The sequence below is a fragment of the Canis lupus genome, chromosome 1 (assembly GCF_003254725.2).
Source record: "Canis lupus dingo isolate Sandy chromosome 1, ASM325472v2, whole genome shotgun sequence".
Lineage (NCBI taxonomy): Eukaryota > Metazoa > Chordata > Mammalia > Carnivora > Canidae > Canis > Canis lupus.
In genome coordinates this window covers 37,463,418-37,479,128 of record NC_064243.1, presented here as the reverse complement: position 1 = coordinate 37,479,128, position 15,711 = coordinate 37,463,418, and the positions used below count along the sequence as shown (strand labels likewise).

General features: G+C 36.4%; 1 protein-coding gene across 7 annotated transcripts in view; it reads right to left on the bottom strand.

Moving 5' to 3' along the window:
* GRM1 (glutamate metabotropic receptor 1) overlaps window positions 1-15,711 on the bottom strand; it is a 394,410-nt gene that overhangs the window by 109,321 nt on the left and 269,378 nt on the right. For all 7 annotated transcript variants that reach the window (XM_025422500.3, XM_049113507.1, XM_025422504.3 and 4 more), the window contains one exon: window positions 551-786. In XM_025422500.3, the coding sequence (XP_025278285.1) occupies window positions 551-786 (236 nt within the window). The remainder of the gene's footprint in view (window positions 1-550; window positions 787-15,711) is intronic.

Below are 15,711 nucleotides of genomic sequence, written 5' to 3'. Positions count from 1 at the left end.
TGTCATGCCTTCAGTGAGCAGCGCATGGGAATTATCTGTCCTACCAGGAAATGTCACTCCTATTTACAGATGAGAGTGCAGAGTTTGTAGCCACGTATGTCTACATACCCCCATGTTAGTGGTGTGGCCCTGGATAATATTATCTCATCTTCTCCTGACATATATTGACATGAGTTATAAAGAAGAAAAAGGTATCAAACCAATGCTGCTTCCTTATGTCTGTGGCTAACATTTCCTAAGCAGGCTTGCAATAAAATCTCTTCCCTCTGGCCTGAATACTAGATACCTGAATTCTCAGTTTGCTTTTCTTTGACCTACATTATTTCTTCTCACAACTTGCTCCATCAGAGACCAAAGCAGTTTTTCCAGAATATAGAAACATGAATCCTTGGGGTAATATGTACACTCTCCTTATTCTAGCTATCCTATAAATTAAGATGGTAACTTAGTCTTTGGAACTCCAGCCTTGACACCTTCCACTCTAATTCAACAAGTTGCAATGGGGCTAGAGTTGTAACTAGTGAGTTGTTATTTTGTGAATGTGAATTACCTGTGCAGATTCTTTTAAAGTTGGGATTTTCCAGAAGATGTCCTGGTAGGCGGCACTGGAACCGATGTTGCCAGAACTCAGGAAACCAGGGATTCCTCGTATTAGTGTCCAGCCTCAGCTTCAAGAAATAATCATCAAATGACCGGACCTCCGGAGATTGCAGCTTTATTGTGATTCCCCCGTTGGCTTCCACCTCATAACCTTCAATGACTTCATCTCTGTCTGCCCATCCATCACTAAAAAAGGTTCAGGGATTGGGGTGGGGAGAGAGAAAGACAAAGGTCTCACAAATACATCTCAGCATTATGCATAAATGAAGCATTCAGCAAGGCTGAAAGTCTATTTTAAATCAGAACTGCTGGTTTATCAATGACTTTTTTTTTGGTGGAGAATAGTAAATTCTGAAATCATAAAGTCCTGTCTGTTTTTCACAATAGTGAAAGTGATGATGAAGATCATGTTAGTAGCAATGACAAGAACTAATATTTATTGAGCATTTACGAGGCATCAGATTCTGTACTATTTACTTTTACTCAGTCAGATGTTCACCAACTAACTGAAGTCCCAGTGGATCCAGGATATGGATCCAGGCAGTCTGGCTCCCAAACTCTGTGTTCTTTAGGCCACAAATCCCATCAGCTACTGTCCAAATCAGAATAAAATAAAACCCATGCACTCAGGGCTTCACAATAAGAGCTCAGCAAGATTTCAAGGTTGCAACCAAGATCATTATATGAGCTACATTTAAGGAGTAGAAATTGATTTACCTCAGAAGCATGACAACCACAGATTTTGCTCCTGGACATTGTTCAAAATTGCATTGCCTAGAAGCCATCAGATGCTTCCCCCTCAGTGTTATTTCAAAATAACAGCATTAAAAGAAAACAATCCCACTACCCAAAATAAAAATAATCCTGCTCACTAAAAGGAAGTTAACTGGTGTTTTATTCAGTGAGTTTTTAATTTGGTCACCTTCTAGAACATACATATTGCTCATGAGTGATGTAGTTCCAATTTAATTCAAGTATACATCTGAGCAGAGCCAAACCTCTTGTGAGTGTCTGTGATCTCTTCCCAAGCAGATGCCAAAGAAAAACTGCAGTGGATAAAGTTAAACAGGCAAAAAAGACTTTATTCAAGATTATTCCAATAGGCCAGAGGCACTGAACTCCACTCTGCTGAAACAAAAGTTGGGGAGATTTAAGTGCTGATGTGAGCTAGTGAGCAAGTGCTAGAGGACACTGAGGGGAGCTTGGTCAGTGTGGTTAGACCTGTATGTTTAATAATTGTCATTTATCTAAGTTAGGTTCCTACCTTCCCACAGAAACTGGGAGACAGGGGTTTGCTATCACTCTTGATGACTACATTTCAAAGGGATGGCGTCCAGGTCCCTGAAAAAGGAATTTATCTGCTGTAAAACTGGCAAAAGGCTAAGTGAAATTGTAGACCTCCAAAGGAAAAAGAAAGAATTTATAACATTTTTTGAATTAAAAGCTCTAAGAAGAGGGAAGTCAAGGGGCCCATAGTCAGGAAGATACTTGCCTAAAGTTGAGTCAAACTGAAGAGAGTATTAAGATTGTTTTGGTCAAGAGGTAGATTTATTTATACCCACAGAGTCATACCCTGTAGTTTCTGGAACATAACTCTGCCAGAGAAAGTGTTTTATCACTTGCTTCTCACAGAGCAGGGACCTGGGCCAAATATATATGACTGACCACAGTTAACTCCTTGTTACCTGAGATCAGTTGGGGTAAATATGTCCTCTGCTTAGTTGAGTTAACTGATCCAGTTCTGTTCCAGAATCTTCCCAGTGAACCACACAAGAGCTGTCTTTTCAATAGACCAAAGGTTGTAGAAGGTACAGCTAACTTAACATAATCCAGAACTAAAGGGACCTTAAGGCATTGTGTGGTCTAACTAGCCAGATCAGAGAATGTCTATACCTTCCTAATCCATTGGAATAGAGATTTTACAATCTTGCACAGATCTTTCCTACCCCCCCATTTCCTTCCTTCGTCCTTCCTTCCTTCCTTCTTTCCTTCCTTCCTTCCTTCCTTCCTTCCTTCCTTCCTTCCTTCCTTCCTTCCTTCCTTCCTTCCTTCCTCCTTTTCACTTACATAGATGTTCTGTTATGTTCACGATTCAATTGAGAATGAGACACACTATCCTCTGCCCTTAGTGTTAAAGACTTGTGGGGAAAATAGAGACTAAACAAGAATTACAAACAGTGTAAAAGTAAAGAAGGAAAAGTGACCAGTACTATGGGGAGGAGGGGCTTGGGATCTTAATTTAGGTGTGTATGTATGTATATAAGTGTGGGTAGGGAGAAAGTAATTAAGCATGACTATCCTAAGAAAGTTATGTCTGCTCTGAGACCTAAAGCACGTGTGGACATTAGTCAGTTGAAGAGATGGGGAGGGACTGATATAAAAGATTTCTGTTAGGTTATCTAATATACAGGAAAGAGTATGGGCCATTCAAAGAATTTGGAGAGTCAGTATAGTGGGAGCATAGAAGGAAATATAGCAGGAGACAGAAGTGTGGGGATAAATCTCAGTTTAGTAACTGTTAGCCAAAGGACTGCAGGAAGTCCTCAGTGTTGTAAACCGATTACATAATAAGGCCACGGAGATCTGCCCCCTGGTGGTTAATGACCTGACTCTAACAAGTCCCACTCGACTATCACTGGATATGATGGCCAGTCAAACAGATTTATAAAAAGAAGACAACCTCATTTATCTCCTACATGCTCAGTCTACTTAGAAAAGCTTGAACTAGTTTAACTATTTAGATTTATTCACATTATATCATAACTACATTTATAGCAATTTGAAGACCTGAACTATACAGTCAAGGATAAAAATAAAACCAGTTAGGCTTTCAAGAAATTCTGCTTATGACTATACATTTAAAATCAAAATGACTTATAATTTGAAGAAAAAAAATTCCTTTTTGACGTAAAATTAAACTTGAAGTGTGTTTCTCTCCCAAGATTTAATATTATACGAAACTTTTCTGTGTGTGAATATATAGTCTGAATAAGAAACCCACAAATTTTTAAGTGTATGCAATGAGCCTTCTATACTGTTTATTTGTATTTCTTTTTTTTTTAAACATTCCCAGATTATAGAAGCAAGTATCATGTATCAGCACTAGAAGCAGAGTAAGTGCGACCTACTATCCTTTTGCCCTACAACACAGAGGAGCACTTCATGGGAGTAAACTTGAATATAGACCATTTGAAGTCATATGGTTTAGTGGAGCACAGCCTTACATCTCCTTTGCCATTGGTTAAAGCCCTTACCCCTCACCATAGATGATTTCATTCCAGAAATTAGAGAGTGTTAAATCCAAGACGTCATGAAATCAAGGAGAACCAGGATGTGACAGGAGAAAATATTCAACTAGGATTGGTTGGTGAATACTTTTGAAGTGTTAATTGCCTGACTTTTGTATGAGATCTCAAATCTATCACAGGTAAGGTGTTTGGGAATGCTAAGAAAAAGTTGCTGAAAGACATCCATAAAACAATCCTTGGTTTTTATATATTTAATCATTCTGTCTACAGACCACTTGCCAATGTATTTACAGATAATTTTAAAGGATTTTTACTGTTCAGTTGTGTTGGATTTTTTTTTTTTAATAAAGATATTGTTTTGGTGAATTCTCTGTGAAGCACACTTGAAAACAGGGAGGCATCAGTTCTCCTGATACCTGGTTTAGGTATTAACTTTTGTTATTGTTGTTGATAGTGGTGGTGATAGTGTGGACTATGCCACCAGAGATGACCTGCAGGTTCCTACTCACCCCAGGTGTCTACAGTGAATCCTGCTATGCTGGGCGCTGAACTCTATGAGGCATATTCACAGCCTCCAGCAGCTTCTGCTGCCCCAACTGCTCCCTAATGATAAGTTCCTTTTCCTATCTGGGGTCTGAAAATAAAACTTCAGAATGTGGATAAACAAGACAAACATTTAACAGACAGCTACATGTCTTTAAATATTCCTCACAACGTACAAGAATCCTTGTTCCTTGTCCCCCTCAACATTTTTATACAGCAGTTCTTTCACAAGGCTGTTCTCTTCCCAAAAATCATTGTTCTAGTGCCTGTGAAATTCCACAATCCCAATCTGAATAATAATAAGATTTCTTCCACTGAATAAATTCTGATGGAAACAATAGGAAAATATTGTTTCTAATTCTACCAATTATAGCTGAACAGGAGCTGTCTGAGTCCACTTCTGTATTATATAAATTAAAATCATATAATAAGCAGATTGATACTGAAAAACAAATGCAACAGTATTCATTTAAAAATTATTTAAAGACATTTTAGAAAAACATATTTATATTCAATTAAAATAGTTACAAACTAGGGAGTAAAGCAATCTGATTTGTGTTGACCATAAGTAACTGTGTGTACCTGATAATAAAGCTGTCATTCTTTAAAAATATTCCAGAGATTACCATATAACCAAGAAAATGAGAAAAGGATGATAAAAAATATTTTCAAAAACGTTTGTAAACAAGCACAGAATTCTGTAAGGACAATGCTAACAACACTTATCAAGGTTGAAGAAACGTGATGCAATTTAAATCAAGTGATGTCAATTGTGGGAAATTTTATGGTGGCAATGTTAACTTTTTTTCAATAAGAATTCAGACTGGCTTTATTCATTCAACATTGATTCACTAAGAATCCTGTACGAGTGAGGCATTTTGCTTACTGCTGCACATGCATTGCTAAGCAGTACAGGCAAGGCCCCTGCTCTTCAGGCAATCACACTGGTGGAGAGGGCCAGCCACTGAATACACAATAGCCACAGGGAGTTGTACCAGCTGATAGGAAAGGAAGGTGGGCTATAGAAACACAGAGAAGGTGCAGAGTTCTGGCAAGGGAGGTTTTGCCCAGAAAGAAGTAACCTTTAAGATGAGGCTTAAAGGATGAGTTGAAGTTACACAGTAAAGAGGAAAGTGGAAGAAGGACCAGCTCAAGAGAGTACAAAGCATCAAACAGCAAGGTGTTCAGTTTGCTTAGAGTGTGCCAGGTAAAGAATGATAGGTCAAGCCAGTGAGATCTAGAACAACCTGAACATCCTTGTTAAAGGTTTTGGATTTCATTTTTATGGCGGTGAGAAACCACCCAGATTTTAAACAGGGGTATGACATAATTGTTTGTTTTTAAAAAGATCATTCTAGAAAGTACTTAGAGTGTAGGTACTTGTGAAGGTTCTTTGCCTCTAGAATTCTCAAAAACTCTGGAAACACAAACATAGACAGGAGCACACACAATACACAAATAAGCACAGGCTAATTTGTTGATGGACCAGGATTTGGGGTAGTCATCACAATTAGCTTATATTTAATTTTTAAATTAGCTGCTATGAACCCACAACAAATGTAAAACTGACACAAAATGTAGGTATTTTTTATTTAATTGTGTAGTATAGGCACTTAGAGGTCCTTCAGCTCACTGAAAAACAGAAGAGAAGATGAAGGAGTACCTTCACCTTTGGTTGTCCTGTACTGTTAGAATTCAAACAGAAGCCTTACTTCCAGCCTTATGGTATTTCGGTAGAAAAGTGACTGAGGTGGAAGAGGGAAGGGGATAGTGTCAAAAGGTAAAACAGCAAGAATGAAGGGAACTCTCAAGAAGTTGAAAATTCATGTAAAAGATCCAGGTCAGATCAATAATTCTTATTTTCCATCTTTTCCTCACCCCTTTCCTCCAACTCATCCCTCTCATTCTGAGCCTGAATCATTTGTCACCTGGAGACTCGTGACTATCCTCCTCTCCTAGCAGAAATGTAGGGCAAAGATGATAAACATGGCACACAACCATGCAAATGTGGAAGCCATGTCCTAAAACCTCCATACAAACCAATTTTTCATGTATCAAAAACAATTTTCAGCCAGTGTGAAAGAAGAGTGGGCCAATGAGGGGAATTACTGTGGACAAAGTGGGTCTTTATCTTCCTTCAAATCCCACTACTAAGGTAGTGCCCCATTTTGTCTCTCCTTCAACTAATCCTGAGAGACAATATGAACTAGGAATTGGTTACTTAAACTTTCTAAGCCTCTGTTTCTCCACCTATTTATTGGGAGTGGAAATGGTGTCAACCTCTTAGATCATGTGAGAATTAAATTATATGATCCATGTGAAATACTTAGCACAAGATGAAATCTTACTAGATGTTAACAGTTCTTTATCACCAGTCTGTTCATGATCCAAGCTATGTCTGAGCTATATCTACATAGGGGAAAGATTTCTCTGTGAAAGCACCACTCAAGGTGGTCCAAAGTTTGGTACACATTCTTAAAACTGTTGCCAGTCTAAGACAGTAAGACAAAGACTGAGACTAAGCACTTAGAAAAATGTATAGCAGTTAGACATTGTTGCAAGATCTAAAAACATGATAAGTAGACTCAGGTCATTGCATAAGGTGTAAACACCTTATTTTACAATTTATATGGTGAACTGCCTGTAGCTCAAGCTGTATGCATACCATATGCACTAGAACCATGTGACAGTGTGACAATTCAAGGTTGCTTTGCCAACTGTAACCCAAAAGTATACAAATATCCAGTATATATATTGCATTTATTTATAATATATGCATTTATTTTTATAGATTTGTTTTTATAATCATTTTGAATTTTAATCAAGCCTATTTTATAATCTATCTTGTAAGATTAATTTCTAAATTAGAGAAATAAAATTCTTATTATTTGCTTTAACTCCAATTATATGCCACACAAGCATCACTGAATATTTATTTATTTATTTATTTTACAAGAAAAGGTATACAATCTGCTGAATGTGGTAACAGTAGTATTTGAATGTGGACAGTGGAAATGATTCCATAGAAACAAGGGCAAAAAAAGTTCTGATGAAATTTACCTGAAAATATGTTAGCTCATATACTGATTTGGATTTTTATTTCCAATTGATGGTGAAGTGCTAAAACCATAATGTATTATTTATGGAGTTGTTTTACCTAATGAATTTGTGAAATCATCAAAATTTACTAATCACGTATACATTAAAACATTTAAAAATTCAATTTAAAACCAAATAATTTTTTGAAATAAAAAGTATTAAATTAAAAAGCCAATAGAGGGACAGCCCGGGTGGCTCAGCGGTTTGGCACCGCCTTCAGCCTAGGGCCTGATCCTGGAGACCCGGGATCGAGTCCCACATCAGGCTCCCTGTATGGAGCCTGCTTCTCCCTCTGCCTGTGTCTCTGCCTCTCTCTCTCTCTCTCTCTCATGAATAAGTAAATAAATAAATCTTTTTTTAAAAAGCCAATAGAAGTATATGTTCAATATTTTACATAAAATATTAGTGTTTCATGGGTTTTTAGGAAGTGGCATTTGGGCTTGCTAAAACTAAAATACACATACAGTTGCTAAGACATTAGTGAATGACTACATCAAAGATATTTGCTTAGAAATGTTTGCTGATTCTGGTAAAGAAAATAGCTTAAGTTTTACTTTCCAATGCATCATAGCTCAATGATTTCTGAAACTGTCTAATGATATGGAAAACCAATTCATTGAATAAATGAAGCTGGCAAAGCATTCTTTTATTGTAACTTGACAAATGTGCGGATAAATTCTTATGTAGCAGTTCTTTTAGTATGTGTGCAATTTGAAAATGAAGATTTAAAGGAAGAAAGCTCTGCTCTTATTTAAATTCTCTTTTAGCTTCAATGCTGAGAAGCACAACTAGCTCTAGATACGATAAAATTATGAAGAATTACTTTGTAAAAAAATGTGGTTGGCAGTTCGTGTTTTGCATTAGGGAAGGTTCTGATGCTGCAATTGCCAAAGGCAAACATTTTGGAGCAGCTACCCAGTAGCTTATGAGACAATGTAACTCAATGCAATGCTTTCTTCATGGAGAGAGTCTTGATTTTTTTTTTTCTTCAATCGGCTGAAGTAAACAACAATTAATGACATAGTACAAATTTCAAGTTATGTAAGAACAAATGCGCTGAAGGTGGCTTTCACTGGTCCATCAGAATGGATCATTACTATTTTTTCCAAATGCTGTGTTCTGTGACTTAACACTTAGACTGAAATTATTCATGATGGGGATACCTACTTCAAGAAAATCAGTAAATGTTACAAATTAGGGCTTCTGTTTTATGGGCTTTTTCCCCCCACAGACCATTGTGATAATATGGAACCTGGCCATAAACAGTTATTATTGGTATTGAGCGGCAAAGTTATGTCAAGACTGAACTATAGAACAAACTTGGTGTTTCTCAGGACAAGAAATCAGTTTTGTCTCAATATTTAAACATAATCAATAGAAAAGTCTGATTTGCTCTATTGACTGATATCTTTGCTATATTTAATGATCTTGTATTTCCTGATGAGCAGGAATTCTTTGTTTTTCCTTTTTGAAAATAGGAGCTAAAATCAAAGAGCAAAATTAAAAGTCAGAAACTTTGAAGAACAAGTTTTTTTTATAGATTGCTGTATCACAATTTTAATTTAAAAATAATTGTCAACAAGTAAAAAATGATCTCAGCATTATCATCTGCAAAGTGTTGTCAGCAAATACTTTATGAATTGAATTGCCTTGGTCTCCTTGGGCTGCCAGAATAAAAGACTACAGACTAGTGGCTTAAACAACAGAAACTTATATTCTCATAGTTCTAGAGAACAGAGGTCCAAAACTAAGGTTCTGATTCAGTTTCTAGTGAGAGTTCTCTTCCTTCTTTGCAAACTCTGTCCTCACATGGCCTTTCCTCAGTGCATATGTATACTGTGTGAGAAAGGCAGAACAAGCTCTCTGGTGGTTTTATTTATTATTATTTATTTATTTATTTATTTATTTATTTATTTATTTATTCTTATAAGGATACTAGTTCTATTGGATCAGGGTCTTACCCTCATGACCACATTTAACCTTAATTATCTTTCTAAAGGCCCTATCTCCCAATAGAGTCACGTTGGAGGTTAGAGCTTTAACGTGAATGTTTACGGGACAGGATTCAGTCCACAGCAGATGGAATTTTATTAAATTGGTCATTCATTTAAAAAAATCCTCATATAAGAAATTAGTGGATCCAGAATTTTTTATTTCATCAAAGGATAATTTAAGTTGAACTAAAAAGTTATGGGATAAATTATTGAAACTAGCTAGTGATTACAGATTAAAGATGACTTTTGAAAATAGAGTATCACTCCCTTCACTTGGGATAAAAAATTTTAAATGAATACCCCAAACTCACTGAAATTGCTATAAAATGTTTCTTCCATTTCCATCAGCAGACCTCTGTGAGGCTGATTATTCTACTAGGAATGTTATGAAAATTAAATAAAGAGCAGTACATATTCACATATTATGCAAGTGTGATTGTTAACCCAAACCAGGTTAGATAATTTAATAAACTCATTTATCATATTAAATTTAAAATATTTATATGCATGGTGTCTGTTCAAAGTATATATACAGGCATTTATTTAACATAGCAAACTTCTACTTCAGTTATGACTTTTTTTTTAAGTAGGCTCTACACCCAGTATGGACCTCAACATGGGGCTTGAACTAATGACCTGAGATCAAGACCTGAGCTGAGATCAAGAGTTAGACAATCAACTGAGCCACCCAGGCACTCCCACTTAAAATTTTTTATTTACAATTACTGAACATCTAAAAGTTATGAGTATAATAGTAATTTTCTCTACTAATCAACTAGGCACACACTCTCAATGGACAATAAGTACTGTTTTGATAATTCTCTTTTGTTTTGTTTATTTTTATTATAGTTACTGAAATAAGATTTTATGTCTGTTAAATCTAATAATACAACTTTGGACTTGCATTCTGCATGTCTTTATGTTGTATTTGACTTCCTAGCAATTTATCTTAATTGTATTTTACCAAAGTACAATTCTTAACTAGATTGGACTTGAAGAAGAAGAACAACAACAACAACAACAAGATGGAGGAGAAGAAGGAGGAGGAGGAGATAGAGACTTCGAGAAACACTGTTTAGAAGATGTTAAGGTAAAATTGTTAGAAGTTGTTAATGTAACATGCTAGTTCAACAGTGCAAAAAGGGACACCTCAAAACTCCATCTTGATGATCATGTCCACCACGGAGAGACTTTTCATTTTGTTGGGAAGGTTGTGATGGCTTCAAAAATTTTACAGATCTAAATTACCAATCTTTGCTCGTTTTAAATCCTTGGTTGTTTTGTTGCTACTGAACCTTTATTTTTTCATGTCGCTATGCCAACCAAGTGAGAGGTTGCAGTTTCTCCCATAATTGTTAAGAGCCAACTAAAGGAATACAAGAGACCCATTAAAAAAAAAAAAAAAAAAAAGAGTGCAATAAAGGGCCAGAATAATTTTGATTAAACCATAAATCAGATCCTGGCATTTCTTTGCTTAAAATCCAACAATGCCTTTCCTTCTCACCCAAAGCCTTTCAATGAGTACCTCCAAAGACCTTACATACTCTCTCTCTCATATCTACTATTCCAACCTTTGCCTTGCTCCAGCCACACTGGCTGCCCTACAATTCCTCAATGAACAAGGATGTCTTGGCCATAGGATTTTTGCACTGGCTATTCTCTCTGCCTGAAATTCTGGAATTCTCTTCACTTGAGTATTTTAATGGCTCACTCTTTCATTTCCTTCATGTCTGCCCAAATATAACATTTTCAGAGCTCTTTCTCTACTTAAAATTGTGTCCCTTCTCTCTATTTTTTTTTTTAAGAAATAATCAGGTTTTTTATTTTATTTTATTTATTTATTCATGAGCAACACAGAGAGAGAGGCAGAGACAGAGGCAGAGGCAGAAGCAGGCTCCATGCAGGGAGCCCGACGTGGGACTCGATGCCGGGTCTCCAGGATCACGCCCCGGGCTGCGGGAGGCGCCAAACCGCTGCACCACCAGGGCTGCCCTCTATTCTTTTTTCTCATTGAAACTTATCACTAGGGGATCCCTGGGTGGCGCAGCGGTTTGGCACCTGCCTTTGGCCCAGGGCGCGATCCTGGAGACCCGGAATCGAATCCCGCATCGGGCTCCCGGTGCATGGAGCCTGCTTCTCCCTCTGCCTCTCTCTCTCTCTCTCTCTCTCTCTCTGTGACTATCATAAATAAAAAAAAAAAAAAAAAGAAGAAGAAAAGAAACTTATCACTAGGGCACCTGGGTGGCTCGGTGCTTGAGTGTCTGCCTTTGGCTCAGGTCATGATCCTGGGGTTCTGGGATTAAGTCCCACATCAGGCTCCCCACAGGGAGCTGTTTCTCCCTCTGCTATGCCTTTGTTTCTCTCTTTGTGTCTCTCATGAATAAATAAATAAATCTTTAAGAATAAATAAATAAATAAATAAATAAATAAATAAATCGTATCGCTACCTGACATACCATATAAACTTATTTTTTTTTATCCCTCTAGTATATGGAAGCTCCACATAAGCAATGAGGTTTTTTATCTTTTTTGTTCCCTTATGTAACCCCCAGCATTTATAACAGTTGTTGGCTCATAGTAGGTACTTATTATATATTTGTTAAATGAACTGATGAATTAATGGATAAAAATCTATGAACCATAGATTTGTATTTGTATTCAAGAATTCATAGAGAATACCATAACAGTGATAGGCAGGAGTGGCTCATATCAGCTGGTAAGAATCTATTGTTAGCATCTTTTCCCAGTTTTGTATAAAGTAATTTCACGTCAGAAGGTTGAAATTTGCCATAGTGAGAGTATTTACTTCATAAGTATATTAGAGTTTTTAACAAAGTATCAAAACAAAAAGAGTCACTGAAATTTATTAATTAACTGAAATTTATTCTCTTATGGGTTTAGAGGCTATAAGTCTGAAATCATGGTGCCAGCAGGGCAGTGCTCCCCCTGAGACTTTTGTGGATCCTTCCTTGACTCTTCTGAGCTTCTGATGCTAACCATCCATCCACAGCATTCCTTAGCTTGCAGCTGCATTGCCTCCATCTCTGCCTCTGTGGTCACATAGTGTCTGTGCCTCTGTGTCTCTTCTACCCTTAAAAGGACATCAGTCATATTGGATTAAAGGTCTGCCTTACTTCAGTATAACTTCATCTTAATTAATTACACTGGGAATAATTCTATTTCCAAATAAGGCCACATTTTGAGGTGCTGGGGAGTAAGAAAAATGAGCAAACACTAGAAATCAAGGGTTTATTGTTCTGCTTTGTTTCATATTTTAAGAGAGTCAGTTGTTAAACATTTACAGCACACCACTAACTAGCACATGCTGTGACACTTTCTCTGATTTTCAGGATTAGTTGTGAACTCTGACCTAGATTGTAAACTCTGTTAGATTAGCTAAAGGTGATTTAAATGATTGTTGTTTAGTTCTAAAATATATATAGTAGAAATGAAAAGATATTATTTTTTAATAAACAGTTTATGAAAGCTATGGTTATATAGTTTATACATTTGGATCATTTTATTTCTCAAGAACCCAGATACTTACATGCTAAGGAGAATTAAAAAATATAAAACACCCAGAAACTGACCAAAACAGTTTTAGCCTAACACATACTATTATTTTTAAAAAGAAGATTTATAGTTTATGCCTGCAGTTATTTGAATTTGGAAACAATAATTATAGCTTTTGCATTAGAATTAGATATGTACACTAATGTATGCTTTAGGTCCCTCAGCTTTGAGTTATTGTTAACGATAAGTTAAATTGTATATGGGACTTAGTAAAAGATTCTAATAATATAGGAAAATGAATACAAAGGTATCATATATCTGTATAGTATTTTTTATTTTACATTCATGTAATTCATTTACAGTACATTTTGACTTACTGAAGAACAAATGTAGATCCAACATTAGCTGATTCAAATCTTTTGCATTCTTTCATTTAATAAATATTTAGTGATATCCTACTTAGTGCCAAGCACTGTTAAGACCTGAAAGTACATTAATGAATAAGACCAGAAATATCCCTATTCTCATTTAAATTCATAGATTGGACTTTTACTTCTAGCTTAGATGGAGTAACAAGTACCAAATTTACCCTTCTGTCGGAAACAAAGACACTGGACAAAATATATAAAATAATGGCTGTCAAGACATTTTACATCAGGCAATGAACTTTAGGAATCTAATGCAAAGTCCCTGAGGTCAGAATAAGTAGCTGTGGCTGTACATTGCTCACTTACCACAGAAATCTAGGCTCAAAATCTTTACTATACTATACTATATCCTGTCTACCATATATTTGCTAGTGTCTAAAATAGTATAAATTTTCTGTTTTTAGTTTTCTAAAAGTCCTTGTTGGGGGATGAGAAGGTAGTCTTATTTTGGTTACCCAGACTAATGAGTGACCCTGAGAGCAAAGCTGGAGAAATCTGTGAGCTCATTGGAGCTCAAGGCAAGTCAACTCTTACCTGAACCTCAGTTAGCATACCCTGTTTTCTATGTAGTTATGAATCTAGAAATACTTCCATGTTCAAATTAAAATGATATCCCAAGTTCCCTTCAGAAAAATTGTAAAATCATGCCCTAAGGGAATGCAGTATGGCTCAAAAATCATATTGTGTGATTTTTATATTTATATTTATATTTATCCTATAAACTATCACCTATAAGACCCTACTAGGACTAGGTCAGAATGGAGCTTAAATTCTACAAGGTTTGAATTTGAGGCTTTAGCTTTTGACTTCACTGGAATTAAAAGTGAGCCATCCAGGGCAGCCCAGGTAGCTCAGCGGTTTAGCGCCGCCTTCAGCCCAGGGCCTGATCCTGGAGACCCGGGATTGAGTCCAACTTCGGGCTCCCTGCATGGAGCCTGCTTCTCCCTCTGCCTGTGTCTCTGCCTCTCTCTCTCTCTCTCTCTGTCTCTCTCTGTGTGTGTCCCTCATGAATAAATAAATAAAATCTTAAAAAAAAAAAAAGTGAGCCATCCAACGGGTTCCCCTCATCACTAAAATTTCCATTACTATTTCTTTTTTAGTGGTCTCTGGTTCTAAAGTAGTCCCAAGGTTGAAAGGGGAGGGGAAATCTCTTTAGGGACATTAGACTGGAAGCAAGAGCTATACATGTTTCCATGAAATAGAAAAAAAATAGAAGTGTTCCTTTATGGAAGACACTAAATACTCTAACCTCATTTGATTTACTATCAGATGAGAAAAAGGCACATGAGTATACATGGAGGCAGAAAAGGTAAGTAACATGAAGAAGTAATGAGTAACAGGTTTATAAAACAAAAGTAAAGGAGGAATGCATTATGAAGATCTTGAGTTATTCTCAGCAATCACATGTGGCTGGGCAGTTTCTTGAGTTGCAGAGTCATTGGATAACTAAAATGAAACTCCCAGATGAAAGATCTCACAGCAAGAATAATTCTTCAGTGCTACAGATAATAAAATTTTGTGTCCTCAGTACTATTTGCAGAAGAAAGGAAGAAAAGAACCGAGGAAGGAAGAGAGAAAGAGGGAGTAAAAAATAAGCATATAAGGTCCACAGTGGTGGGAAAGTTAGCAGTACACATGTAGAGGGCTAAGTTTCTGGTGCTGCTTTCTTTCTTATATTGAGATGACAACCATGCTGTCAAGATCTCTTGCAGTTTTTTTTAGACTGATTTATTTTTCTTATTTGAACAAAAGGTCAAAGCACAGCAATTCATGACTTTTCCAAAGTGAATCCAATGGTTCAGTAACTTCATTCACTAATTCTCTTATCAGACTCAATGCAAATTATCCTAATCTCTAATTTCTAGATCCTATCATATGAAGGGGGAAAAATGTCCTACCAACTTTATATCAAAAGATATATGACTTGTTAATTCATCCAAATTGTTCAAACTATTCCCGACTTTTATCACTGAAAGTAGATTTAAAAAAAAATTGCTAAAAATTCTCACAAAAGGGTCAACTAAGTTCATACAGATATTCCTCTTACACAATTACCTGGAAATACAAAGAACAAGAACAAACAGCATTTCTCAGGTGCTAGAAATGGAAAGTAGAATCAAAGCCAAACAATAAGCATGACGTAATTTAACAGCAGGCCATAAGAGTTTGGCTTCTGTAGAGAAAACCCTAAAGAATTGGAAATGGGTTCTAACAGCAAACTGGTGATGTGAAAGATGGTTTCATGAACCATGGAGGTCAGAGGGGTTGACATTAACACCCTAGTAT